Source organism: Leptonychotes weddellii, chromosome 8 (genome assembly GCF_054177405.1).
Source record: "Leptonychotes weddellii isolate Sample4059 chromosome 8, ASM5417740v2, whole genome shotgun sequence".
Lineage (NCBI taxonomy): Eukaryota > Metazoa > Chordata > Mammalia > Carnivora > Phocidae > Leptonychotes > Leptonychotes weddellii.
Genome location: NC_138376.1, coordinates 31,208,100 through 31,234,786, shown reverse-complemented (window position 1 = coordinate 31,234,786; position 26,687 = coordinate 31,208,100). Strand labels below are relative to the sequence as shown.

General features: G+C 47.6%; 3 protein-coding genes across 17 annotated transcripts in view; 1 reads left to right on the top strand and 2 right to left on the bottom strand.

Annotated features, from left to right (window-relative positions):
* Positions 1 to 19,005, top strand: part of USP49 (ubiquitin specific peptidase 49) — a 79,076-nt gene extending 60,071 nt beyond the window's left edge. For 6 of the 10 annotated variants that reach the window (XM_081828256.1, XM_081828261.1, XM_081828258.1 and 3 more), the window contains 5 exons: positions 4,679 to 6,044; positions 7,364 to 7,568; positions 11,160 to 11,268; positions 11,828 to 12,033; positions 13,015 to 19,005. In XM_081828256.1, coding sequence (XP_081684382.1) covers positions 4,707 to 6,044; positions 7,364 to 7,568; positions 11,160 to 11,268; positions 11,828 to 12,033; positions 13,015 to 13,205 — 2,049 coding nt within the window. In that variant the 5' untranslated portion in view covers positions 4,679 to 4,706 and the 3' untranslated portion in view covers positions 13,206 to 19,005. Of the gene's footprint in view, positions 1 to 272; positions 6,045 to 7,363; positions 7,569 to 11,159; positions 11,269 to 11,827 lie in introns of those variants that run through there. The other 4 variants (XM_081828264.1, XM_081828265.1, XM_081828262.1 and 1 more) reach the window with 4 other exon arrangements.
* The window catches only part of TOMM6 (translocase of outer mitochondrial membrane 6), a 401,564-nt gene extending 380,566 nt beyond the window's left edge, over positions 1 to 20,998 (bottom strand). Inside the window, exons 1-3 of one of the 2 annotated variants that reach the window (XM_006750835.3) lie at positions 20,845 to 20,998; positions 20,206 to 20,310; positions 19,652 to 19,973 (exon numbers count right to left, since the gene is read on the bottom strand). In XM_006750835.3, the coding sequence (XP_006750898.1) occupies positions 20,214 to 20,310; positions 20,845 to 20,972 (225 nt within the window). In that variant the 5' untranslated portion in view covers positions 20,973 to 20,998 and the 3' untranslated portion in view covers positions 19,652 to 19,973; positions 20,206 to 20,213. Of the gene's footprint in view, positions 1 to 19,651; positions 19,974 to 20,205; positions 20,311 to 20,844 lie in introns of those variants that run through there. The other variant, XM_081828273.1, reaches the window with a different exon arrangement.
* Positions 20,999 to 21,562: 564 nt separating this feature from the next.
* Positions 21,563 to 26,687, bottom strand: part of PRICKLE4 (prickle planar cell polarity protein 4) — a 6,037-nt gene continuing 912 nt past the window's right edge. For 2 of the 5 annotated variants that reach the window (XM_081828267.1, XM_081828266.1), the window contains exons 2-7: positions 25,101 to 26,404; positions 24,494 to 24,601; positions 23,664 to 23,801; positions 23,160 to 23,363; positions 22,414 to 22,618; positions 21,563 to 21,939 (exon numbers count right to left, since the gene is read on the bottom strand). In XM_081828267.1, coding sequence (XP_081684393.1) covers positions 21,563 to 21,939; positions 22,414 to 22,618; positions 23,160 to 23,363; positions 23,664 to 23,801; positions 24,494 to 24,601; positions 25,101 to 25,271 — 1,203 coding nt within the window. In that variant the 5' untranslated portion in view covers positions 25,272 to 26,404. The remainder of the gene's footprint in view (positions 21,940 to 22,413; positions 22,619 to 23,159; positions 23,364 to 23,663; positions 23,802 to 24,493; positions 24,602 to 25,100; positions 26,405 to 26,687) is intronic. The other 3 variants (XM_081828268.1, XM_081828269.1, XM_081828270.1) reach the window with 3 other exon arrangements.

Here is a 26,687-nt window from a genome sequence, read left to right as displayed (position 1 = left end):
AGACAATCATATTTTTAAACTATAGATTTTTGAAAGATGATTGTAATATTCAGTCATCTCATACAGAGACTTTAAAAAAAATAATGGGATAAGTCTAGAAGTTCCTTAGCAGAACAAAAGGCATGAATTGAGGATTTCATTACCTTTTAATTTAATATTTAGTGATATTAACTATAGTAGAATGCTTTTAAATAGTGATTATGTTTTTTAGCTCCAGTTGATTCATATTTTTAAAATAAAATTATGGTAATTAAAGAAGCAGAAGCTAATATTTTGTCAAGTTTACCCCATATGCAGATCAATCCATGGTGTACAGGACAGTCATTGAGAGTTGCTGATCTAGGGCGCCTGGGTGGCTCAGTTGGTTAAGCGACTGCCTTCGGCTCAGGTCATGATCCTGGAGTCCTGGGATCGAGTCCCACGTCGGGCTCCCTGCTCAGCAGGGAGTCTGCTTCTCTCTCTGACCCTCCCCCCTCTCACGCTCTATCTCATTCTCTCTCTCAAATAAATAAATAAAATCTTAAAAAAAAAAAAAAAAAGAAAGTTGCTGATCTACTTAATGATGGAGAACTGTTAAGGCACATCTTGTTCTTTGCCAGTTACACTGCAAGTTTATCTCTTGGATATTGGGTGCCTGTCACACTGGGTGATGTCTGTTTTAAGTGGAAATGTTAGGACTGTTCTGAGCTTTGGGAATTATGAAGGAAAAGGTATACATGTCAGAAAAATGTAAAATAGAATTCTTTATGCCTGTGGGTGTTAGGCCTGTTCTTAAAGTGGTCAGAGTATGTATGAGAGGTAAGTTAAACACATTCTTTCTTGAACTAAGTGTACCTGGATTGTGTTCTCTTTATTCTTTATTCTGTATTTTGGTTAAAGGGGCTTTTTTCTTTTGTGTCACTTTTGGGTAGTTTCCATTTCATGATCCAGATACGGTTTTTCCTCTAGAGAAGCTAGTCTGCCTAGCTTAAATCACTGTGGTGAGGTGCAAAGTAGCCCTGTGTTTTCCTGAATGGATTTACTCTGCCATATGGCAGGTTAGTGAGTCACCACGACAGATTTGTAATGGGAAAGGGCTGTGCAGGAAGGGATGTGCATGATCAGCAGATTTATAGATCAGAAAATGAAATCAGAGGAAGAATTTCCAGAGTGCCCTTTCCATTTGACAGCTCTCCAATGGAGAGGGTGTGGAATGGTTTTTTAGTGTTTTTCTATTTTGGCTTTTGGTTGTTCCAGCATATTTTTTCTAGCACAGGAGTTGATTTTGCAAGGCATCAGTGTTCCCGGTGTTGTGTTGCTGTATTCCTGTTCACAGAGATGGTCTCTTTATAGGATTTGAAGCTGTGCTGTTTCATGTGATAAGATCTCGGTGACAATTAAATTCCTGAAGACACATCAAGGCTCCTGTTGGCTAAAATGGGGATCTGCCAGGTTTTGAGTCCTAAGAAGAGGCTATTCAGATGTGATTCAGCGAGTACTGCATCTTTCGAAGGAAAGAAAACAAAAAGAAGAGCCGAGTGAGCTAAAGATCATATGTCCTGATGTATTTAAGTCTGTGCTATCCAGTATTGCAGCCACTAGCCACATGCAGCCACTATTTAAAGTTAAATTAATTAGAATTAAATAAAATTAAAGGTTCGGTCCCTCAGTCTCACTAGCCACATTTCAAGTACTCAATAGGCACACGAGGCTAGTAAATATGGTATTAGACAACACAGATAAATTATGTTTCCATCATTGCAGAAAGTTCCACCGGGCAATGTTAGTCAAAGTGGAAGCTTTTGAGAAAGAAAATTCTTTCTTTGGTTTCCATGAGGACATCTTCATCCCTAAATAATTTACTGGGTTAGTGCAGTGGTTCTAAGGTTTTAATGTACAAGTGAGTCATCTGTAGGGCTTATTTAAAATGGAGATTTGAGACCCCTCCCCAGACTCTCATTCATCGGGTTTGGAGTTGTGACCAGAAATCTGTACATATAACAAGTATCCTAGGGAATTCTGATGCTGGTAAGTGGCTCAGGAACTACATTTTTTAAAATGTTAAGTAAGTGAGAAACTTGGGAATTGCCAGTCTCTTGCTTCCCCCCCCCTTCATTCTTCCATTACTGACTTTCATTTGTGTCCCCAGTAATTGGTTGTAAGCATCATGTGTACCCAACTGGAACTCTTGATTGTAGTAAGTAGCAAAAAGAAAATTCATTTATTTACCATCTCATCTTTTAATGTATGTGTGTTTTAATTTGGCTGTGCCCTATAAAAAGTAAACGGTTATTTCAGTACCATTCTGGACTGTGTGGGAAGGTAATTCTGACAGAACACCTTTGACCACTAAGAGTAGAGCACCCACAAAATTATAATGGAGTAAAAAAAGAAATATAACACATGGTCTTCTCTCTGAAGATAATATCTAGTTAGGAAGTGGATAAATACATCCAGAGAACTGTCTTAAAGGGCACTTAGTAACAAATCAATAATTTGAAAAATAATGTAGGAGAAACTAAATCCTGAAAGAACTCAAAGGAAAAGCATGATCTGATCTGACTGAAAATCATCTAGGTTACTTCCTTTGTATGATTTTAAGGGTTTCTTATGTAGGGACTTGGCCTTTGCCAATCTGGAATGGGCAATAAAAAATGGGAAGGATCTCTAATTTGGTCCCGTGGTATAGTTGTGGGGCTTTTGGCAATAGTACCAGGCCAAAAAGGGCATCTGGAAACCAACTAAAGGGAGTAGTACACTCTGAGTACAGAGTGTACTAGATTTAAAACTTCTCTGGGTGGGACGCCTGGGTGGCTCAGTCTGTTAAGCGTCTGCCTTCGGCTCAGGTCATGATCCCAGGGTCCTGGGATCGAGTCCCACATCGGGCTCCCTGCTCGGTGGGGAGCCGCTTCTTCCTCTACCCCTGCTTGTGTTCCCTCTCTCGCTGTGTCTCTCTCTGTCAAATAAATAAAATCTTAAAAAAACAAAACAAAAATACTTCTCTGGGTGACTCCATAATCATGGAACTTCATTTGCTCACAGAAATGAAAGTGGAGAAGAAATGGGGGTGAAGGAAGTTCACTTTATAAGAGGAACTACCTTTAGGGAATTTCAAATATTGGTACTGGGAAAGAAAAAAAAAAAACCTGTCAAGGTTCCAAAGAATAAAAAGTTTTCTTTTAAAATAATTGTCTATAAAAAATAATAAAAAGAAAAAAAAAATAATTGTCTATAGCCTCTTCTCTTTGGAGAAATTGCCCCTTAGGCTTCTCTGAGGAACAATATTTGAAGAAGCAATGTTAGGAAGACAGGAAGAAAAAGGGAAAAAAAGCTCAATATGTTATTTTTTTAAAAAGCATTTTCACATATATCATTTGGAAGATTTGCTTTTTTTTTTTCTTTCTTTTTGCTTGGTAGTTTGGTTAAACCAGTAGCCACTCCACCACTTGTCCTAAGAGTCAGATCTGTCTAATTCTGTACTTACCTATACTTTCAGTAAAGAAAGTAAACATTTTCCCACCTTTTCTACAAGATGTACATGTTCTTTTCACATTGTCTTAGTCCCTCAGGGTTGCTATAACAAAAATACCATAGACTGAGTAGCTTATGAACAGCAAACATTTTTCACAGGAGGCTGGGAAGTCCAAGATCATGGCACCAGATTCCATGTCTGGTAAGGACTTCCTGGTTCGTGACCGTTAACACTGGCTTTTCGCTGTGTCCTCACATGGGTGAAGGGTGAGGGAACTGTTTCATAAGGGCATTAAAAATCCCATTAGTGAAGGCTCATCCCATGAGGGTCAACCCATTCATGACCTAATCATCTCCCAAAGGCCCTGTGTCCCCTATGGGGGGAGTGGGTGGAAGGTGTTGATATTTTAGCATATGAAAGGGGGGTACACAAACATTCAGACCATAGTAGACCTGTAAAATGTTATTTAGATTGGGGCGCTTGGCTGGTTCAGTTGGTAGAATACGTGACTCTTGATCTTGGGCTTGTGAGTTTGAACAGCACATTGGGCGTAGAGCCTGCTTTAAAAGAAGTTGTTTAGATTGAGGCTTACACACTACCTCCTTAGAGAGGTTCTTTGGACTCAAGAAAATAAAAATGATACTTTGTACTGTAGAGGACTTTCTCTTTCTTACCTTTATCTTATCCTGTTACCTCTGCTTTGAAATACATTGAAACCGACCTAAGATTGCCTTTTTGAGGGTCTTCATCTCTCAGTGGTATATGAAACATGTCTCTCCTCCCCTCTGTCCCTTTGTGCATACAACTAGGATCTTGATCAGTACAAGATATAGAGGCTTTCACTTCCAGGACATCATCAGTTCAGAGATGGTTCAGAATACAAGTTTCTTTCCCCTGGTGGCCAGTTGAGTACAGTGTGAACTAAGGGTAATGCCATTTCCTCAGGAGTACAAATCAGCCTCGCATAAAAATTAGCTGATATTTAAGAATTAGTACAGGCTTAGAAAATGTAAAGATTCAACTTGGTGCTAAACCCTCCCCCCAGTATTTCTTTCTTTCTTTCTTTCTTTTTTTTAACTTCCTTCCAAAGGAACCAATTTTGCATTGAAAAGTAATGAGCATTGAACTGAAAATGGCAGTTGCAAGCCTTTTTCTAGGGAAATGTTTTGCTGAAACCTCTCTCTCTCTCTCTCTCTTTCTCTCTTTCTGGGGGCTCGGTCGTGCCAGGTTGAAAGAGTGGAGCCTTCTGTAAGACATGGATAGATGCAAACATGTCGGACGGTTGCGGCTCGCCCAGGACCACTCGATCCTGAATCCGCAGAAGTGGTGCTGCAGGGAGTGCGCCACCACCGAGTCCGTGTGGGCTTGTCTCAAGTGCTCCCACGTGGCCTGCGGCCGCTACATCGAGGATCACGCCCTGAAACACTTTGAGGAGACCGGGCACCCGCTAGCCATGGAGGTCCGGGATCTGTACGTGTTCTGTTACCTGTGCAAGGACTACGTGCTCAACGATAACCCGGAGGGGGACTTGAAGCTGCTCAGAAGCTCCCTCCTGGCGGTCAGGGGCCAGAAGCAGGACCCGCCGCTGAGGCGCGGGCGGACGCTGCGGTCCATGGCCGCGGGCGAGGACGCCGTCCCGCTGCAGCGCGCTCCTCAGGGACAGCCGCAGATGCTCACGGCTCTGTGGTACCGGCGCCAGCGCCTGCTGGCCAAGACGCTGCGGCTCTGGTTCGAGAAGAGCTCCCGCGGCCAGGCGAAGCTGGAGCAGCGGCGGCAGGAGGAGGCGCTGGAGCGCAAGAAGGAGGAGGCGCGGCAGCGGCGGCGCGAGGTGAAGCGGCGGCTGCTGGAGGAGCTGGCCAGCGCCCCTCCGCGCAAGAGCGCGCGCCTGCTGCTGCACGCGCCGCGCGCCGCCACCCCGCTCCCCGCCTCGCCGCGCGCGCCCGCCGGGGGCCGCCCGTCGCCGCGCCGCGCGCCCGCCATGGCGCCGGGCGTCACGGGCCTGCGCAACCTGGGCAACACCTGCTACATGAACTCCATCCTGCAGGTGCTCAGCCACCTCCAGAAGTTCCGCGAATGTTTTCTGAACCTCGACCCTTCCCAGACCCAACAGCTGTTTCCCAAGGCCCCCAACGGGAAGGCTCCGCTCTCGGGCAGGCCCGCCGGCGGCTCGGCCACCGAGCTGTCGGCCAGGAGCGATGGGGCCGAGGCGTGCGAGCGGGAGGGCCTCTGCTTCAACGGCGGGGCCTCCATCAGCAGGAGCCTAGAACTCATCCAGAACAAGGAGCCGAGCTCAAAGCACATTTCCCTCTGTCACGAACTGCACACCCTCTTCCGAGTCATGTGGTCCGGGAAGTGGGCCCTGGTGTCGCCCTTCGCCATGCTTCACTCGGTGTGGAGCCTGATCCCCGCCTTCCGCGGCTATGACCAGCAGGATGCGCAGGAATTCCTCTGCGAGTTGTTGCACAAAGTGCAGCAAGAGCTCGAGTCCGAGGGCACCACGCGCCGGATCCTCATCCCCTTCTCCCAGAGGAAGCTCACCAAACAGGTCTTAAAGGTGGTGAACACCATATTCCACGGGCAGCTACTCAGTCAGGTAGGTTGGCCCACCCTGCCCCCGACTCTCCGCCCAGGGAGGCTTGCTGGTTAGAGTCTGGGCTTCTCGTGAGTGCCTCCGCCAGGTTATTGGGCGGACGAGGATAGCCAACATTTGCTGTAATGCCGCGTAACGGAGGTTGGCCGTTGTACCTTTCGTGCTGTGCGTTGTAATGGCCTTGTTGGTGAACTTGCGTCCTCTATCTGGGCAGATTTTTAGTTGAATTTGCTGTATCACGTCATTTTCAGTGACTGTCTTTAACCTTTAATGACAATATAGGTAATATAATATCCTCGTTGTTATAATTAAGAACCTATTGTTGGTGTGCCATCCTTGATCAATTTCAGGAAATTGAACAGTTTGCCTATAACCCTGGTTTCACAGTTTGAAAGAGCCTTCTTCCTTCCAGAACATTCTTTACATACAAGGAAGGGAGATGGCTAGGAGGATGCCAAAGGCCTAAGCAAGTCCCCCTTCTGTTCCCCATTACCTGTCATTTTCTGGATCGTAGGCCATGTAGGGACATAAGCAAAGACTCATAGATAAGATTTTGTGAGAATGTGCGGAAAGAATTTTTAGAGTTAAAAAGGTGGGCAACGTAATGGATTCAGGTAAAACATCTACATTATGTTACTGAGGTATGTGTCTCAGTATTTAGGGTTAAAAGAATGATGAATGGGTTGGGAAGAGTTTTATTTAGACTTTTGTTTTTTAGCATGTAAAGGGGGCGTACTTATGGGCACTTCCTCTACCTGCTGTGGGTCCACAGGAAGAACAGTGCATCTGGGAAGGTTATAGTGGGAGAGGAGGTCTGATCATAAGGTACTTTGAGGCTCTTTGAATACAGGGATCCGTGTAGGGATAATACTGCCAGAAACAAGGGCAAAAAAGAGAGGCAAGTTGGAGTGGGTAGAAGTAGCAAAGTCTGGATGAGGAAGGAGTGAGGATGAGAGAAGCAGACAGGAATCTGCCAATTCTCTATCTCAGACTGATCCAAGAATGGTCCCATGATAACTTCCAGTGTGTACTGCCACAGCACTGAATGGTAGAGCATGCTTTGGGAGAGAAAGAGAAAGGGTGGGTAATAATCTCTGTGCTGTGTGGGTTTCCAGTTCCAGCTAGCATCATGGTTAGAAATGTATACCAACAGTAATATGTTCTAATGCTCTTAAGGCTACATTTATTATTTTAATATAATTAAAATTTTTTGAAAACTTATGCTTCTTTTTGCTAAGATATGTGTTTTGTACAAATCGAGCAAAAATGTATGTGGGAAACATGGAGGTTATATAACCTGTAAATCAATCTTTTCATTCTAGGTCACATGTGTATCATGCAATTATAAATCCAATACCATTGAGCCCTTTTGGGATCTGTCCCTGGAATTCCCTGAACGGTATCACTGCATAGAAAAGGGGTTTGTCCCTTTGAATCAGACAGAGTGCCTGCTCACTGAGATGCTGGCCAAGTTCACAGAGACAGAGGCCCTGGAAGGGAGAATCTACGCTTGTGACCAGTGTAACAGTGAGTGCTGGGGGGTAGAAGTGGAGAGGGAGAAGGGGGACGTGCATCTGGAAGATCGGTGTAAGGTGCTGTTTTTGCTCTTTTAGTCAAAAGTAACACTGATAATATTGAGTGGTTCTAAAGCATCTTTTAAAGATTTTTTTTCTCCCATTTTCCTGAAAACAAGCATGTGGACATCATATGTTAAAAAACAAAACAAAACCTAAGAGTTGGGCTTCCTTTGACTCCTGCTGTGATTGACATTAGTTGTTATCTTGGGAGGCATTTGAAAGTGTGGATCCTGAAATGGGGACTCTTATAAGAACGTGAGTACTTAGCTTCGTAGTGCTACAAGGGTCCTGCTTAAATTCATGAACCTAGATCTGACAGTTCTGATTTCATCTAAAGTCAGGTGGCATAGCTTGTTTGAGGGTTACAGTATCAGAAATGTGTGCCTTGTACTGAATTTGCAGATTTCAACCTGCAGATCGTCAGAATCGATGCAATAGATTGGTACGAGACCAGGAAGGCAAGTCATAAGGTGCATCAGCTTCATGGTTACTTTCTATATTTGTTTCTTCATATGCCTTCACATGCCATGCATCTGGGGAAGGTCATAAGAGTATTTCTCTGTCACGGCTCTCATTTTAAAGTGGAACTCTTTGCATGTGGTTGGTTACACAGGCACCTTTTGCAGAGCTCCTTCCATCTTGCCATACTAACCTTAGTGCTTTTGCTAACCCAGCACGTACAGAGGAAATGCGGAGCAAATACTTAGAAGCTCGAATTTGAGTTTTTTGGCATATCAAGATTTGGAAACTAAAATTAATGGATTCTGTAGATATCTTGAAATCAATGTGCAGCCATAAAATAGTTTGGACTACAAGTTTTGAGAACCACAATCTTATGATGACCCTTAAAATATTTGCATATGGTCTTTTAAAATAGTGAACTGTGGGAAACCTATTGTCCCTGAAGAGTCAGGACAAAAATAAAAAGTCATGCTTGATATTATTCTGCCATTTTTATTTATTTTTTTTTTAATTTTTATTTTTTTTTAAAGATTTTCTTTATTTATTTGACAAAGAGAGAGAGAGAGGGAGAGCACAAGTAGGCAGAGAGGCAAGCAGAGGGTGAGGGAGAAGCAGGCTCCCCGCAGAGCAGGGAGCCCGATGTGGGGCTCGATCCCAGCACCCTGGGATCATGACCTGAGCCGAAGGCAGACGCTTAACGACTGAGCCACCCAGGCGCCCCTATTCTGCCATTTTTAAACAAAATTTGAAATGCTGTACTTGGATAACTACAGTCACCTGCCCTGTTCCTTATTGAGATATAAAGGTCGTGACTTAAATTATCTTATTAGAGCAGTATCTATTTGATTTTTTTAAGGTAGTGATTCCTAAAGCTTTTTACTTGTGAGGAACAGAAGGATGTTAACAGCTTTAACTCCATCATTCTCGGACAAGGCGGATTAGGGAGGAAATGCTTGTATTTATTTTTGCAAAAAAGGATTGTTTTTCTGGTTGCCAGATGTACCAATTTATCAGGATTTCTCTAGGCAAGTTCAAATAGTAGCAGGGAAGGAAAGCTATGGCAAAAGGTACGAGATGCATTGTTGTAATGTGCTTGTGAAGTTTCAAAACTACCAGGCTTCTACCTCTCCATGTGGCCAGCTTAATCGAATGGAGACAGACCTGATCAATCTCAGTTGAATCAGTAATTTCTTTTTCTTTGTGAATTTCATTTTAGGGAAACAAAGCCGGATTCTATATTGTCTTCATCTTAGCTCACATACTCCCTCTACCGAGAGTGGCAGTCACTGCCAGGGTTCCCAGGCAATAATTTTCGAAAATCTGCTGGTGAATTAGAATGTAAAATAAGGTCAGGCCCCTCTTTGAATTCTCTTTCTGTTCATGCCCCCACATATCATGACCACCAGCCCTACTGAAAGGTTCTCTGGCACACTCATTCTGCTGCAGTCTGTTATGAGAACAAGCAGCTCCACATCCTATTGTCCCAGGGAGCCCCGTGAAGCATCATCTGGCTGTGATTTGCTGCCTTTCATGAGTGGTACAGACAGGACTTAGATGTCAAGCTCTTCAGACACTGAGACCATGATATCTCAAAGACCATTAGCAGGCACCACAGTGAACCACTAGTTTTATATTCCCATCCATTCACCAGTCTAATTAATATAATAACCGAGCAGTCATCAGTAAATGGGTATAGAGAAGGCTTCCGATAGAAATTAAGAGAACTTTATTTCCGTTGTTTATTTGATGTAATTTAGAAATGCATTCCCCTCACAATTCAGTAGCTTTAGAAACAAAATGAGAGTCTGAGCACTGGTTCTGCTTTGGACTGGATGAATTTGGCCAGTCTGTCTACCTTGTCCTCCATGTCCAGCCGTGTGCTTTTATCCAAGAAACATGTTTCAAAACCTAGATACAGCATAAAACTATAAAACCAGCAGTTTCTTTTCTAATATTTGTATATGTCACAAACAAATCATGCTGAAGAAAGAATCTGTTTAAATATTCTGTCCTTTGGTAATCCTGTGCCCTCTTACTTTTTCCCCAAGCCTGAAATATATGCGTTATTCCCCATTTTACAGGAGAGGAAACTGAGGTTGAGAGTTTTGAACAGCATACAACTAGCTGTGAGCAGGAAATAGAATTAGGCCTACTTGATGAAAACAAAAACTCTTCAAGTTACATTCTGGCGCATCATAATTTAAGTGATAAGCACATATATAAAGGCATAGAACCCTGACGTGCATCTACTCTGCGTGCATGTTGTTGCAGTGACCTTCCAGTATATTCTATTAATAAATCCCTGATATCAGGAATATACCACCCGAAACCCATACCAGTTTTGGAGGTTGCTGATGCAAAAATTGGGGAGTGGCTATATCAGGATTAGGTTTGGTTGTTTTTCAGTTAACTCAAATAATAATGACTTAAAAATAGGATATAATTTTTTTTTCCTGTTCCATAAAAGAAGTCCGAAGGCTCTGAAAAACAAACTGAGGGTTCTAGAGGGGAGGGGGGTGGGAGGATGGGTTGGCCTGGTGGTGGGTGTTGAGGAGGGCACGTTCTGCATGGAGCACTGGGTGTTGTGCATGAACAATGAATCATGGAACACTTCATCTAGAACTAATGATGTAATGTATGGGGATTAACATAAGAATAAAAAAAAAATTGTAAAAAAAAAAAAAAAAAAAGAAGTCCGAAGGACATTCAGGGACTAGCATAGTAGCTGCGTGGTCACTGGGGACCCAAGCTCTTTTCACCTTTCAACTTGACTAGTTCAAGGCTTCCACCCCAGGGTTAACTCGTGGTCCAAGAGGAACAGTTACAGTCACCCTAAGAGTGCCGCCACCCAGTCATCCCTTCCGAGCCTGGGAGAACTGCCATGGCCACACCAGGCAGGCACGTGGGGCTGGGAAATGCAGTCTGAAGAGGGTCACAGCGCTGCCCCAGATGAAACTGAGGTCCCAGTACTGAGAAATAAGGAGAAAGCATATTGGGTGGCAAGTCATTGTCTCTGCCATAGCCAGGAAAGAACGAGACTCCTCACCGTCTATGTCTTATACCTTCCCAAACCATATAGGCAAACGACGAAAATCCAATCCCAAACCCCTTGTTCTGAGTGAAGCTAGAAAGCAGTTAATGATCTACAGACTACCTCAGGTCCTCCGGCTGCACCTTAAAAGATTCAGGTGAGCTTGCTCTGGGGCCTTCCAGGCGGCTGTGAGCTGTGGGGGATGATAGCTGCCTCAAAGGCTTTGGTGAGGGCAGATGTCTTCTTTGGTGTTGGGAGGGGAAGCCTATTCCCTAGAGACCTTGCACTTTCCATGGCGACTGAATGCTTCCTGCCCAGTAAGGCATGTTAATGGGGGTGCCCAGGACAGGACTTCAGCTCGCACAGCCCTGTCTCATCAGCTAGCCTGCACTGGGCGTCTGCTTGGGAGATTCTCTAGCCCCACTTGGGCTTATAAAGAGTCGTTTTCAGAACCAAGTATGACATAATCTGTGAAAAGAAGGGCAGACAGTAAACTACAAAAAGATTATTGCCCAACTGCTTGTTTTAGGGATTTCTAGTTTCAGAGTACATCATGGAACATTCACAGGAAATATATGTGGGCATTGATCACTGTTTTATTGATGCAAAAGCCACATCTTGAAGATTGTGTTTTCTCAGTTCCGTTTTTTACCTTCCTCTACCTAGGATAACGTATGCCATTTTTGACTAGTATGAACTTTATATCCATGCTTTAGGTGGTCTGGCCGTAATCATCGAGAGAAGATTGGGGTCCATGTCGTCTTTGACCAGGTATTAACCATGGAACCTTACTGCTGCAGGGACATGCTCTCCTCTCTTGACAAAGAGACCTTTGCCTATGATCTCTCCGCAGTGGTCATGCATCACGGGAAAGGGTTTGGCTCAGGACACTACACAGCCTATTGCTACAACACAGAGGGAGGTGCGTGCGCTTGACTCTGTGGGGTGGGGGACACGGAAAAGGGTTGGCGAGTCCACATTCCATTGCTTTCCTTTTATTTCATCTATAGGGATATTACATACATGAAAATCTAGTGGAAAGAATTATGAAAGTTGAATTCAAATTTTGGATATATCACCAAGTGACAACAGAAGATTGTTCTAAGAATTGACAGGAACCAACACATATAAAAGTACTTAGCATGGTTCCTAGCACATAATGCTCAATTAATTTTAGAGGTTTCTCATTGTTATTAATACTTCTGCAGACCTCCATTTCCTTCGTGGTTAAGCAGAAATGCTATGACTTTCATAACCTCATGGAGATACTGTATGAATCTCACCAGCCCCAGCTCCCAATAAAGCTGAAGACATTTCCTGAGCACTTCCTATGTCCTTACCATAGGAGGTATGGGGGGTACAAGGGCCCCGCTGAAGGAGCTTTCAGTCCTTGTCCCCCCAGAGCACAGCCTCCCAGCTACTGTGCACTGAGGTGGGTGGGCTGCGGCTGTGTTTTTTGTCATGAACCCCTCAGCCCTTAAGGCAGCTGGGGTGAAATAACTTTTTATTCCTTCTAAATTCCCCTTTATTACTCCTCCATGTACATTTCACCTCGCCCCTCCTCTTCCCTTCTCTTAGCCCCCAATCTTCAGGCTACTTTTGTAGAAGGCCCTAGTGGGCAATGAAAGAACCTGAATAAAATGAGGACAAAAATTACAGTCAGTCGATACTGTAAGTAGTATCGAGGGTGGGCTTGGGTGGAGTCAAAGCCGGTGGTTGCAGGAAAGTCTGTTGGTTTCGTTTACCAGTGTTCCACACCCCCTCCCCAACCCGCGCCCCACCAGTCAGGGGTTGGTTCTGTTCAGAACTCCTCTGTCCCTTTCTTCATCTCCCGGTTTTGCCTGCCGATTGGAAATATGAGTGGGGTAGTCACTTTCTCTCTTTCTTTCCTTTGGTTTCCTAGGTTTTTGGGTCCACTGCAATGACTCAAAGCTGAATGTATGCAGTGTCGAGGAAGTGTGCAAAACTCAAGCCTACATCCTTTTTTACACTCAAAGAACAGTTCAGGGCAATGCAAGAATTTCAGAAACCCAACTCCAAGCTCAGGTGCAGTCCAGCAACAACGATGAGGGCAGACCACGGTCCTTCCCCTGAATGGGAGGCACGTTTCAAGGACTGGCTTGCTTTTAAACTATTGGTGTTCGTATATCTTTCCTCTTACAGGAAATAAGGTTTAGTGCAGGAACAGAGTACTAGGTTTGCCTCACTGGGGCTACAGCAGAGAAGGTGCTAGGTGACTCATGTTCTGTCATAAAATCTGTAGTCACTTTCTTTTGAATGGATTTGGGAATTCCCTCCTTTGATAACAAATCAAAAGGAGTAACTTCTATGAAGATTCTTTCATCAGTTGCTTCTGAATAGAGAGGATCTGGGTGGAGGAAAGAGGGGGTAAATTGATCATATGCAGCCGGGAGAGCAGCCATGTTTTCTTTCCATTACGCGATTCCCCCACTAATCAGGACTTCCTTGCGGCCCCAGAAGAACCCTCCTGATGTGAGCAGCCCTGGACAGAGCACGTGAGGTGGGGCCCTGGGCTGGCAGTTTGCTGGATGGGATTGGTTCCAAGGCAAGAGGTGAATAATGCTTTGTCCCCACAAAGGAAGTAAAGGGTTGAAACCCCTTTCAACCCCACAAAGAGTTGAAAACTTCCAGACTTCCTTTTTTTAGGGGATAGCAGTGTTAGAGTGGAATGGGATGCATAGAGCAAATTTGCCCCATGCAAAACGGGAGGTTTTTCAAGTGTCCTACCCTCCCTGGCTGCTGCTGTCATTTAATCATTCCACGTCGTCTTGAGACTGGCATGAACGTCCCTTCATTCTGAAGAAGCAGCAGTTCATATGGGGAAGCAATAAACTGGTCCATGACTTGTTCTTTGTTGCATGCTGAGCCTAAGGGCACCCCTGGCTACCCAGTTCTGTAGCATGTCTCTGGTTCGGGTGTAGGGTAAGCACATGGTTTGGTGTAAATTGGTCATTAGGCCAGTTGTCTGAGGCTGTCTCAGAACTCAGTTGAGGGTAGGCAGGGATAGCTGGTGGTCCAGGCCTTATCTGAATGCCCATCACCTGTTCTCACCTTGGTGCAGCATGCAGCTTTTCTTAGCCTGCAGCTTCTTTCTTGCACCTGGAGGGCTAGAACATTCTTGTTCAGCACAAGGTTTGGGAACTTCTGCTTTCCTAGGGCTTAGGAATCTGCCCCCATATGTCCGAACAGTTCATGCTGCTGGTCCTGGCCTGTTTCCTCCCAAATTTGATAATCCCTACTGTTTGTTTACCCACCTACACTCAGTCCATCGGAGAGGAAAAAAAAAAAAAAGAGTGCCCTGTCCTTTACTTAAGTGCTAGTGAAATACATATTTCTTTTTATACGGGGTCAGTTTCTAAGTGGAATGAAATTGCCTGGATGGAAACCCTCCTCCTCATCAGGCACTACTGAATTTCCCTTCTCAGTCCTGCAGTAAAAGTGAACGCAAACCGGAACTCTGACTGCGGGGGCTGCTGCAGCCCGCCTCAGCCTGTCACTATGAATGCTCATCTTCTGACTGAGTGTATCATATTAATGTTTCAATTCAGGTAGAAGTCACAGTTGTCACTTGAAGGAACCAGATGTGGAGGGAGTTTGGGGAACGGTGGGAGGTTGGGAAAAGAGCGGGTAAGAATGAGAGTCGTAGCTTGGGGGGGGTGTTGATGAGCCCCATTTCCAGAGCAGATCTGTAGCATTTGCTGTTGACCTCTTTTGAGATGGACTCTCCCATAGGACCTGTCAGACAGCACTGAGACATGGAGGAAATTCAGACAGAAAATGGCTCACCCTGATAAAGAAGGGGGAGTGACTATATTTTAAATTAAACTTGCTTTTTCCAACACTGTGAGGTTTCTGTAATATTTAGCTTTTATTTGGAAGCGATAGCGTATGGCATTTTTTATGCTATTTGGTTTATATTGTCTACTGCAGGCTTCTTTGTACAAGCTTGGCCCGGGCTCACCCTCTCCTGGACACTGTTTTAAAGTGTCACAGCTGCCCATGCTGCCAGAGGCTCTGAGGTAAAGCTATACTCTAGATCCACATTTTTAAGTTGGCAGGATTGATGATGACTTCTTATGGCAATGGAAAAGCCCATTAACTCAAAAACAAAAACAAAAAAACAAGCAAAACCCCAAGGAGAGTAAAAAGGAAAATATAAATTGTGCCTCATCTTTCTTTGAATGCTATATTTGTTATTCTAGAAAAAGAGAACTTACAAATGGAAAAGAACTAAATAGAGCATCTACTTCATCCCTCAGGCTGTCCAGGGGGAAATACTTAAGAAAAATGAACATTTAATGGAAAATTAAAAGATCTTCAAATTTAATTTTTAAAAATAGTTTTATACCAAATATTTATAAGAATTATTAAGCAGGTTTAAGGACTTTGTGAAATAAATGCTTAACTTAGCTGAGCACCCTTGTTATCAAATTAGTAAAATTGTTTAAAATGAGTTGGAGTAGAAACCAGCCCCAGAGTCCTCACTGAGCTGCGTACTCTCGAAGGTGCCCCTGCAGTCACAGACACCTCAGGTACCCAGAGGCAGCAGCACTAGACGCTGTTGAGAAGTTAGTATTTATGGAGATTTTTATTAAAGAGTTCCCTGCTGCATAAGCCAATGGCTGTTGTGAGGGAAATGTCCCTTTGCCTTTAATTTATTTACATATTGGAAGTAGATGGATTTTTAGTTGCATCTTATTACTTTAAACTGAAACATTCTAAAGAGAAGATAAGAACCAGGTAGACGCTGACTAGATGCTGCCAAATCAAACCCGAGATCTCCTAACTGAACCTTACGGGGCCTGCTTCTCCCAGGCAAGTAGTTAGAGTCCCGTTCCAGGAACCCTTTGTAGTTGGCTGGTGTGTTTACTTTCTGCTGTAGCCAGCCAAGATGAATGCACCCTGGCCCTCAAAAAGGATTTTTACCTCAATCTAGTTTGACCCTCATACTTGTGGTTGCCTCTGAGATGAGCAGCCATGCTAGTGTTTAAAAAAAAAAAAAAAAAATTTAGGAATGCCCTCAACAGCCAGGAACTGAAGCTCTTAGTAAATGGTGGGCAGAGCTCTTGCCAGTTTTGATCCAGCCCCCTCTCAGGCTGAGGGGGGCAGTGCCACACTGAAAAGAATTTCCAGATGTCTCTTAAAATGTCATGAATAAAATTAGAAACTGTAGAAGTGTTAATGTGTCCTATGGACTCAATAGCAGAGTTTATTTTTGTTTTTAATGGCAAGGCTTCTAGAGTCAATGATTGTATGAGTTCCCTACTCTGGCTACACTTATATAGCTTCATCCAAGTGCAAGAACTAATGACGTGGATTGGCTGGCATGGGGCATGACCCTGCCCAGGCCCCCGCATAAGCCTGAGAGAAATCAACAGTAGTACAGAAGGAAAACTTGGTTGGGATGGGGGGGCGGGATGCGGGTGGGCAGGCAGGGAGGGGGGAGATGGAGTTTGTTTTACTTACTGATAAAAGCTTTGTGAACTAATTTTATACAATTCATAACATTTGGTGCCTTGTACCCAGTTACGGTTTGCATGGGATTGAAAAGATTAAGGGAAAGGATGTCGCCTTGTCATTTCGAGTGGCAAATGGGTCTGTACAGTGTAAAGGACATTTGGTATCAGACTTTTTAAAAGCATTTCATCTCATGTGTGTGAAAGATAATTATTCTTACCAGCAAGTTCTAAAATTTTACTGTAATGTCCAAAATCTTTGGATTTGTGACTATTCATCAAATGGCTGCTTTTCAAGGCAGACTATGTACCCCGTTCTTTCTCACCACCCCTTTTATGTTCCAAACATTAACTCGGTCCTTTTCGGGTAGGCTGGGAGTGCTACCTCTTCCCAAACATATACTCTACCCCTTTCGGGTTATACCTTATGAGTGGAAGGGCTGCTTTTCCAGCTGGTTGGGAGAGCACAAATGTTCAGAAAGGGTCTTTTTTTCTAGTGCTGGGCAACTTATAGAAGTCAAACAAAAATCATTCCTCCTGAAGTATTACCTTCATTAGTTCTGAAGTTCTTTTGCACAAAATTTCAGGAAGCAGTGTAGTACACAATCCCCTATATGTGAACCTTTAGATTGTAAGGCAAGCCAGTGCACTGTGTAATAAGCAAAAGAGAAGGCTCAAAGAACCTGTTCCAGCCCCCTGGCCCCTTTCCCTGGCAGGCGCCGACTGGGATGGTGCTGAGTGGCTGTGGAAGGGGAGAAGACCCAGTCTGCTCACCTGCAGGGCTGTTTACAGCCTGTTCCTTTTACTCTGACCTTAAGGTTTCCATTAAGCTCATGAGACTTCACCAAAGGGTGTTTTAAAAGCTCACCACTTGAAGCACATTTGATAATTGGTTCCTTCAGCCTAATTAGGTGAGGAGGTTGTACTTTTGGAGCAAAATCTCCCATGGCAACTAAGGTTGTTTTTTTTTTACTGGGTAAGTATGCATCTCCCTGGTGGTTCAGATTCTTTTTGAAATCAGCAGTAAAGCTGAAAGCGCCTTCTAAATATGACTGTGAGTTTAGTTTAGATCTTTCACGTTTAACCATTCTCTTGGTCTAGGGCTTCGACTTTAACCTAGTGTTTATTCCTTCAACCCACACATTGCTCTAAATACACCATAGCTACTCTAGCATTGAGGCAAATGGTCATTTTTGTGGACTTTTTCCTTACTTATTTCTGCTGGCATATTTCCATTTAAAATCTAACCAGGTAGTATAAGAGCTTTCTGTAGTACTATGTTAACCAGCCAGGGTCGAAAATCATGTGACAGATGTGAAATTGACTTCGCTTGGGGAGAATGTTGTGTTGGAATGGTGAAAGCCAACATTTTAATTTACAGAATTAATGACTGTTCGTCGAAATTCTGGGAAATTGTAGATTTGATAGCTTTACTTGCTAAATTCTTAACACTTTGAGGAATTAAGCCAGTTTAAATGAAACCTTACCTTGCCAGTATTATGGCTTTATAAACCAACTAACAGTAAACACTGTTACTTGAAGCTAAAACATAAAAATTTTGAGTGAAATATGAATTATGCTTTGGAAGCTGCCATGTCTTAATTTTTGCTGGATTTTTATTTTCAACTTTTAAAAACTTTATAAAATAGAACTGTTCACAGTTATGAGTAGATCGGGTCACAGACTTCAAGGATCTGTTTCATACCTATGAAGAAGAGGCAGGAGGTGCTGGTATTTCTTGTCTTAGCAGTGGTCTGATGCAGATCTGAAGGGGCTTAGAATCTATGCTGTGGCTTAAAAGTTTCCTTCCTGGTCACCATCTGGGAGGTGATGGCTTCAAACCTAAGCCCTGCTCTCGTGTATGTGACCCTTCCTCATCTTAACACCCAGTAAGATGGGTGTTAACACCTGTCAAATCATCTGTGGTCCCAGTAGATAGATTCTTAGAGGGTACTGGCTTCATGGTAAGCCATCCACAGGCCTGAATTCACACACGCTCAAACTCCTCCCTAACAGATGGGACCTATCTGATTACTGCAAGAGAATGGTGCTTTGTAAAATATATATACACAGTCTAATTCTCAAACAGATTTCTGAGCGAGATTTATGCAGGTAGGGTCAAAAAAGTGGACTGTTTTGTCCTATTTACCTTTTGTGAACAGACTGCTAGACAGCTGTCAACTCTTCACAATTAAGGCCACTGTGGAGCATTCATACTGACCCCCCCCCCTTTCCATGTCCTTTAATCCCATACCAGTTGCATAGGAGAGTTGGCATGGAAAAGCGGGATTTTAAAAAATGACTAGTAGATGGGGTGCCTGGCTGGCTCGGTCAGAAGAGCATGTGACTCTTGATCTCAAGGTCATGAGTTCGAGCCCCACACTGGGTGCAGAGAGATTAAATAAACTTAAAAAATAGTAAATAAATAACGCCTAGAATAAATCAACTGGGGGGGTGGAAATGCCTGGGGAAACTGTCTTTATCGCCACATCTCTCTGAGCCTACACGAGTCTTTTCCATGCCAGTTCTTTACATACTCCAAAGAACTCCTAACTCTTGGACAGTTACACTATTGCAAATTTAGGGTCAGAAAACCTCTATTTCCATGTGAAGAAAGCAGCTTCCTCAAGCAGTGTCACTTCAGTGCCCACTGCCCAGGCTTGCTTACACCTTGCCTCCACTGCACATGACTGCCCTCCTTCGACCAACAAATCCCACTTGACGACAGCAACAATGCCCCTCTGGTGCCTGGAAAACCCACCTGGTGCACTAAAATGCTATGCAACACCAAATGGCTTCTTCCCCTAGTTCTGCTCAAAAGTGGAAATTCCTCAAAAATAAGTTTCACCTTATGTTGACATCAATGTACAGTGGCTACAGTTTCCTTTCTTTTTTTTTTCCTTTTAATATGAAGCAAACCACCTCTGTTACAATCCATGTTTGGGGGCTTGTTCCTGTCTCTGGAGTGTGAAATATAAATCATGTTTTTATGATTTTTGTAAATCTTGACTTTTTACACCTTGTTTTTGTAAGCTGAAGTTTCTTATTAAAAGAATAAAATGATTCTTTGTGTACAGTCTTTATTCCAAATATTTGTTAAAATACCATTAGGTATTCCTCAGGACAAGAGCAAAGATCACCCCCTGCAGAAACTTAGGAACTATGTACAGAACTTTACAGAACAGAGGACAACACTTTGGTTGCAACGTGACTGCTGACCAGAGAACGGAATCCTGAGCGGGCTCAGTGGAGAAAAGGAAATTGGGAAGGGAAGGTGCCCGTCTGAATGAAACTTCAACTTCCATCAGGGCAAGTCTTGTGCCGGTCACAGATTGGAGGCTCTGTTTTTGGAAGGTTCAAGGAGAGCACAGGGGGTCCCATGTGTCTGCAATCAGACCACAGGACAACACGTGACATTAGAACTATAAAAGCACTGGAAGGAAATTAGTAAGAGACTCAAAATTTCTTGCAACATCTGTAAACACATTTAACTAGGAATAATAGCCACGGGACTTCTGGAAGTCTCCTTCCTGTATTTTGTGAATAGATTATATAAATTACTGCTTCTCTCAACTTCTAGAGCTCCTAGACACGCAGAGCAGTAGTTAAGTGCTTACCTATTTGGCTACACCCCTGGCTGAGGTGCCATTAGGTCAATGTCACTCAAATTCCTGGCCAGCCAAACGCCCGCGGCAAAAAGTCCCAAATTGAGGATCAAGTTCCTGGAAAAAGGAAGTTTCATTTACCCTGTGGTCACGGAGTCACTTGTCTTTAGTTAACGAAAGATACTGGGGGAAAAGACCGACCATCACCACCCTGGAAAAACCTTCCGAGGCAAAAACACTGGGTTCTAGAATCGCAGGAACGTAGGGCTTTACAACGGTAGGCTGCCCAAGACCTACATGGTTACTGAGAGTTCGTTTCTCTAGCTAATAAGGGCAGGATCTAATGCAAAGGCCTTAATAATTAAGCACTCGCCCAGGGCCGAAAAGCTTGTTTGTGTTGGCGCCTCTTTTCCCCCTGGTCCCCCTGGTCAGGGTGAGATTCTCTAGACATAGCCAACTAACTCAAAAGATCGCTTCTGCCGCACGAGAACTCTCCCAGTCAAGGACCGCTCCAAAGCACAGCCAAAGCCACTAAGAGGCCAAGATGCTGGCAATATACAGGGGCCAGCCTGGGCCAAGAAGGGAAGCAGAGAAGGTAGGCAGAGGGGCTCGGAGGACCAGAACGGGACAAGTTCCCGGGTCTTCGGTTACCTCCGGAAATCGTTCCTGTCGGTGGCGAAGCGGTAAACGCCCCGGAGCCAATCTCCCACGTTGTCGGGAATTTCGGGTGCTTCATTTGGCGCGCCGGCAGCGCTCACGCCAACCCCGCTGGAAGCCATAGCAGCACCCTCGGGATCCGCAAGGCTTCTCCCGACGCACCGTGTGGGCGCCGGCGCAGCACGCAACTTCCGGTCTCGCACTTCCGCCGGCGACGGGCCGGCAGGGGGCGCCGCTGCTCCCCCGGGGTCGGGCGCCTGGGGGAGAGGGAGAACTCCCGGCCTGCGCGTCCACGAGCTCCGCAAGGCGGGGAGCGCGGCCCCGCACTACCGTCGCCGGGTCGCGTCCCACCCCGGCACCCCCCGGCCTTCGGCTCGCCAACCTGGGCACTGCCACACGTGGTCTCTGAGTGACCACTTCATTGGCTCAGGAAGATGCTGAGCATGGGGCTGTCCCAGCCTGTGGGGGTGAGCATAGGGGCTAGTTCAGCAGGGGATGCGTAGCTTTGCGGGGTGGGGTTCCCCAAGAAAGTCTCCGTCAGAAGTGATAGATTTTGCAGGCTTAAGAGGGAGCACACCAAGTTTGTGATCTGGCCGCCTCTCCCAGGCGTGCCCCTGATTGCGTTCAGTCTAGGATTTTTAGAGGGGGGGAGGAGAGCCTAGCTCTCCCACCTAACAGAGCACATCCCCTCCCCCTTCTCCGGGCTGCGCCACTAGCAAATGGTGCAGTGCTTCCTGGAGGTGTCGCTGTGCCCAGCCTGGAGGCTTCCGGGGGTCTTCCAGGGACCGGGAAGGCGCTGACCTAAGAAAAAGCCTTCGGGTTCCGAGTCAGAAGAAGAGGAGCAGGTGGGGCAGGGGGCGTCCTCCTTGGCATCGAGGGGCGTCTCCAGGCGGCCCCGCTCCCGCCCTTTGGTGGGTGCCTCCGCCTCGTCCCCAGCTCGACCCTCCTGCTCCGGACTGGATCGAAGCCGCCCCCTCTGGGTTTCCGGACTGGAGCGGGAGGCAGCGGCGAGAAGGGCTGCCCGGGAGATGGTAGCGGCGTCCAGCGGGGAGCAGTCTCCCTCTGCAACTCTCTCGAGTCTCGCCTCCCCTGTTCCGGGCCGGGTTAGAAACGCCCATCTCAGAGCCGGGAGTCTCCCTCTCCCGGATCCGAGCGGGGCGGGCCCAGAAGCCAGTTCCAGCCAGGATCCGGCCTCCCGCCCCGCCCCCGAGCCGTGCGCGCCGCCGCCGCCGCGACTCCTCTCCCGGGCTCCCCCGCCCTTCCCCGCCGCCGCCCACCAGAGGGCGACCGCGTCCCCAGTCCGGGAGCGAGTCCCGCGCCGCAGCCCCAGCGGTGGCGCGGGGTGGGTTCGGGAGGCCCTTGGAGCGCTCCGGCCAGGGACGCGCGGTGAGAGCTGCGGGCCCCGAGGCTCGGGTCTGGGGGGTGCGGTGGGGGGACGGGGGCGCTGCTGGAGGGACGGGACGGCGTGGGACCGGGGCGAGGGTCTCAGCCCGGGAGAATCCCCTCCTCAGCCCAGCCCAAGCCGCTGCCCCCTTCCCCCTTGATCTGCACCTTCTCCCTTACCAAGCGGCGCCCTCCCTTCCAGTGTTGGGGCCTGGCTCGAGCCGGCATTCGAGTAGCGACTCTTAAAGCAGCGGGGGCAGCAGGGGCGGCCCCCCGGCAAGGCATAACGTCCCCCGCCCAAGGGCCCGGCGCAGTCCTGGCAACAGAAGTGGTTCTCGTGCCAGCGCCGTCCCTCCGCCTCGGTGCAGCGCCGGGAGAAGATCAGCTGGGAGAGGGAGGGAGAACAGCTCATTCATTCATTCATTCACTCACTCATTCATTCACCCAGTAACCACGCCTTATACCCAGTTAACGCTAAAGCACGTCTACAGACATCCCATTTGATCTACTCTTCCACTCTCGGATGCAGGGAGGGCTGATTGGCCTAGCCAGAATCCCGCTAGCAGGTGGCACAGCCTGAAGAAGCGCGACCCCGGTCGCCTGGACTCCCAACCCAGGGTTCCGCGCGGTCTCTTATGCTGACATTATGGCAGGTCCTCGCCTGATCAGGCACAGCACTGGGCACCCGAGATGAACGGCTGTCCAACAGTCCCTGCTCCGGAGAAATTCTCTCAGTCCAAGAAAATCTGGGGGACTCCGTTTGCAGTGGGGGAGGGCACAAGGCAACGGGTCCCCACGCCCAGAACTCAAGGTCCCAGGCTGGTTCTGAGTTCTTCGCTCCGCGGTACTGGCAGAGGTGTCCCCTTACACCCTGCCACGTTGGGCCCTGGGCAGCCCCCTCCCAGCAACCCGCGTCCGGCCCGTACCTGGTCGCAAGCCGGGCAGCGCGGCCGCAGCAGCTCTGCATGATGACGGCCGCAGTAGAGACGCCCGTCGTGGGAGAAGTAGATGAGGTGTAGCAGGGCCTGGCCGCAGGCCTGGCAGGCAAAGCACGCCGGGTGCCAGCCGCGCCGCTCTCCGGCCGGGGCTGCGCACACTCCGTACTCGCCTGGCCTCAGCGGCTCCCTGCACTGCCAGGCGGGGGGGCCGGGGGGGGGGGCGGGTTGCTGGGCTGCACAGAGGCCACACTCGCTCCTAGCTTCCCTCCTGGCTCTTCCACCCCAACCCCAACCTAACTGTTCTCCCCATACCCCCAGCAAGCCCACCTCCACTGCAGGCCCCACTTAGAACCCCTAAACTTGGCTTCTCTTTTTCAAGTGGGCCAAACTGTCAATCCCCAACACCCCCCCCCCGCCGCCCCCCCATCCCTGGAGCTCGCCCCTTCTGCAGAAGTGAGAAGGCAAAGGGGAATGGGGGAGGGCACTACATACCTTCTCACAGGTGTGTTCTGCCAGCTTGGGAGGTACCAGGCAGGCCACCCCCTGTCCCAGGGCCTCCCGCCTCCGCTGGGCACAGAAGAGCCGCAGCTCGGCCAGCTCATCCTCCCCAAGGGCCAGGCAGTAGCGCTCCTGCAGAAACAGGCCTCCACTGAGACTGGGAGAGCCCCAGCAGGCAAGACCGGAGCTTGACTGGAGGGAGAAGGCTTAGCTGCTGGGTCAAAGGAAGGTTGTAGAAGCTCCCGGAGGTGCAGAAGATAACAGCGCAGAAGGGCATTGAGAAGGAGAGGGAGAGAGGGAAGAGAGATGGAGGGGTCTACCCCAGTCTCACCTCCCCCCAGGAATGGCCACCACTCAGGTCCTGACAGCCCACAGCACTGAGCCCTGTCACCACAAATTTAGATCCCTACCCCCAGTGAGCTGGGGCTCACTATCACTTTCTGTTGTTTTTCCAATTTATGCCATGTTCTCCTGTCTTGCCCCCCTCCCTCCCGGAACTGAAGTGTAAGCCTTTAGTCTGGGCACACATAGGGCCTCAATAAATACTTGACCACACTCTCTACATTTGTACATTCCATTATCGGTTTCAAAAGTGGTTCATGTCCATTTTCTCATTTGCTCTTCAGCTAAGCATTGTGGGCAGGGCAGATGCTATTGCACCCATTGTATAGACTTGAAAACTCAGGCTGGGGATGGGGGATGACTTCTCCAATCAGTGGCATAGCCAGCCAGGCCCTAGATCCATGTTCTCTGGCTTCTGGACCCACAGTAAATAGAGAGAGGGAGGTGAGAGCTCGGGACGCTGGAGAGAGGGAGAGACCCACATCACTGTCCTGTGGAGGCAGCTGCTGCAGGAGGATCCGAAGCCCAGGCCAGTTGGAGGCCCCGCCGGTGTCCAGGCCAGGGAGCCCCAAGCTCAGAACTTTAGGATCCTGAGGAGATGCAGCAGGAGAGGGGTGGTTAGGTTTGCCTTCCTCTTCTCTCCTCCCTCCTCACTGCCACCTCTTCTCCAATCTGGAATGACTTCCAAGCACCCCCTCCTTCAAGATCAAGATAAGGACAGCTGATCCACTCTGGCATCTGTGGTCTGATTGAGGCAGGTTGGGGAGCCCCCACACCCCAAAATGGAATCCTTTCTTATGCTTTAAATCACCCCCCTTTACTTCATTGGGCCAAAGCCTACAGTCTGCTTTGACAACACAGACCACTCCCCCACCCAGAGGTAATGTGTATTCATGTAGGTAAGTTTAAAGTCAAACCCCCGGTCTCCCATCCTGAGGGGGCTGTAGAGACAGAGATTCCTGCAAAGAGAAAAGGGCCGTGGGAGGCTGGGCACAAAGGCTAACTACCTTCTAGGTGGTGGAAGTGGGAGGAGGTCTGTAGGATGGAGGGCACGTTGGGTCTCAGAGGGAAGGGAAGGGCTCCCGCTACCTGAGCAGACGTCTCCTCAGGGTGCTCCTCTGGCAAGTGGCCTGGGTCACTGTCTGAGTTGGTTGGAGGACCTGGCTCCTGAGGGCTGAGGCTCTCCCCCTCGTGGGGCCAGTCAGAGTTCAGCCCTGACATCGTGACAAAGTCTGCCCAGAAAACAAGAACACCTTCCATTTATTGGCCCCTTACAATGTGCCAGGCCGTGCTAAGTGCTCTGCAGGAATTATCTCCTTCCATCCTCCCAACAACCAGAAGACATGGGTGGTATTCCTGTTCCCATTGTATAGATGGCTACACTGAGGCTCAGGGAGCATAAATGCCTGAGGTCACATAGCTACTAAGTGGCTGAGCCAGATCTTGAGGCCAGGCCTTTGGGCTCCAGAGTTTCTGAAGCTCAAATTCTGGGGTTGCCCAAGATTGGGAAGGAGGCAAGAGGAGGCTTTTCTAGTGAGCCTTTGGGCAGACTGGCCCCTTCCCCGCCTCCCCAGCCTTAACGCCGCCATTCCTCATTGTGCACTGACTACCCCAGTGAGCCTGAGTCCTCCACACCCCCAACACAGGCCCCACTTTTCCAGCTGTAGGCTCAGGCCAGGTAAAAGGACCACGTCACCAGGAAGCCCTTCTCAGCCCTTCTCAGCCCCTCCAGCCAATACCAGCTCTCCCTTCCCTGAGCTCCAGAAGTACGTACAGTCTGCACCCCGAGGTTTAGTACTAATGTTTCTCTTGGTGCCCTCTGCCCGTCTCAGTTCCTCATCTAGTCTCTAAGCTCGAGGACAGAGGAAAATCTTGTGCTTCTGGCTTCTACCTACAGCAGCAATTTCCAGTTTCACTGGATAATTCTCAACACATCTCTCTAGCCCTCCTTGGGGCCGGCCCTAGCAGGACCAGAGTATCTTGGGGGTGGGGGTGACTACTGAAGTAGAAAAGGGATGGGCCCTGCCCTCAAGGGGCTCATAGTCCAGTGGCTAAGAGATGAGACCCGGCAGAATGAGGCTGGGGCTCTGGGCAGGTATATACAGCACCTTAGGAAGAAAAAGAACCAGAGCAAACTTTTCTATAATGTTTACTTTGTGCAACGGACTATACTAGCATTTTACATACTATAATGCATCCTCAAAACAATCCTATCAGGTAGTTTCTGTTATCCCATTTGATGGTTGAAACAAATTGAGGTAAACTTACCTAAGGTCACACTAGAAAGCTGAGGGATGTCCTAGGTCGAGGTTGCCTTTGAGATCCGGGATGGATTCTGACAGCAGCTGGGCACAGGAGGGCCTCACCAAATCCCAGGCCTCTAGAAGACCCAGCTGTGGAGTTGGGAACAAGGTTTGGACTGTAACAGTTACATTGCTTCCCAGCCCTGAGCACCCACCCCGGCACACCTTCCGACGTCCTGAGCCACCCATCCCTGCTTCCACACCCATCTGCTTCCTTCCTGTTCTGTCCCTCCGGTCAGTTTCCTGTGGAAAGCAGCCAGGATGGGCTGTTTACGTTCAGGGCCAAGAGGAACCACTTCCCCTAAAAGCACTGCCCCTGCTCCAGGCAGCAAGAGGCGTTTGGGAGAGGGTCCGGCACAGAATAGGGGCCATC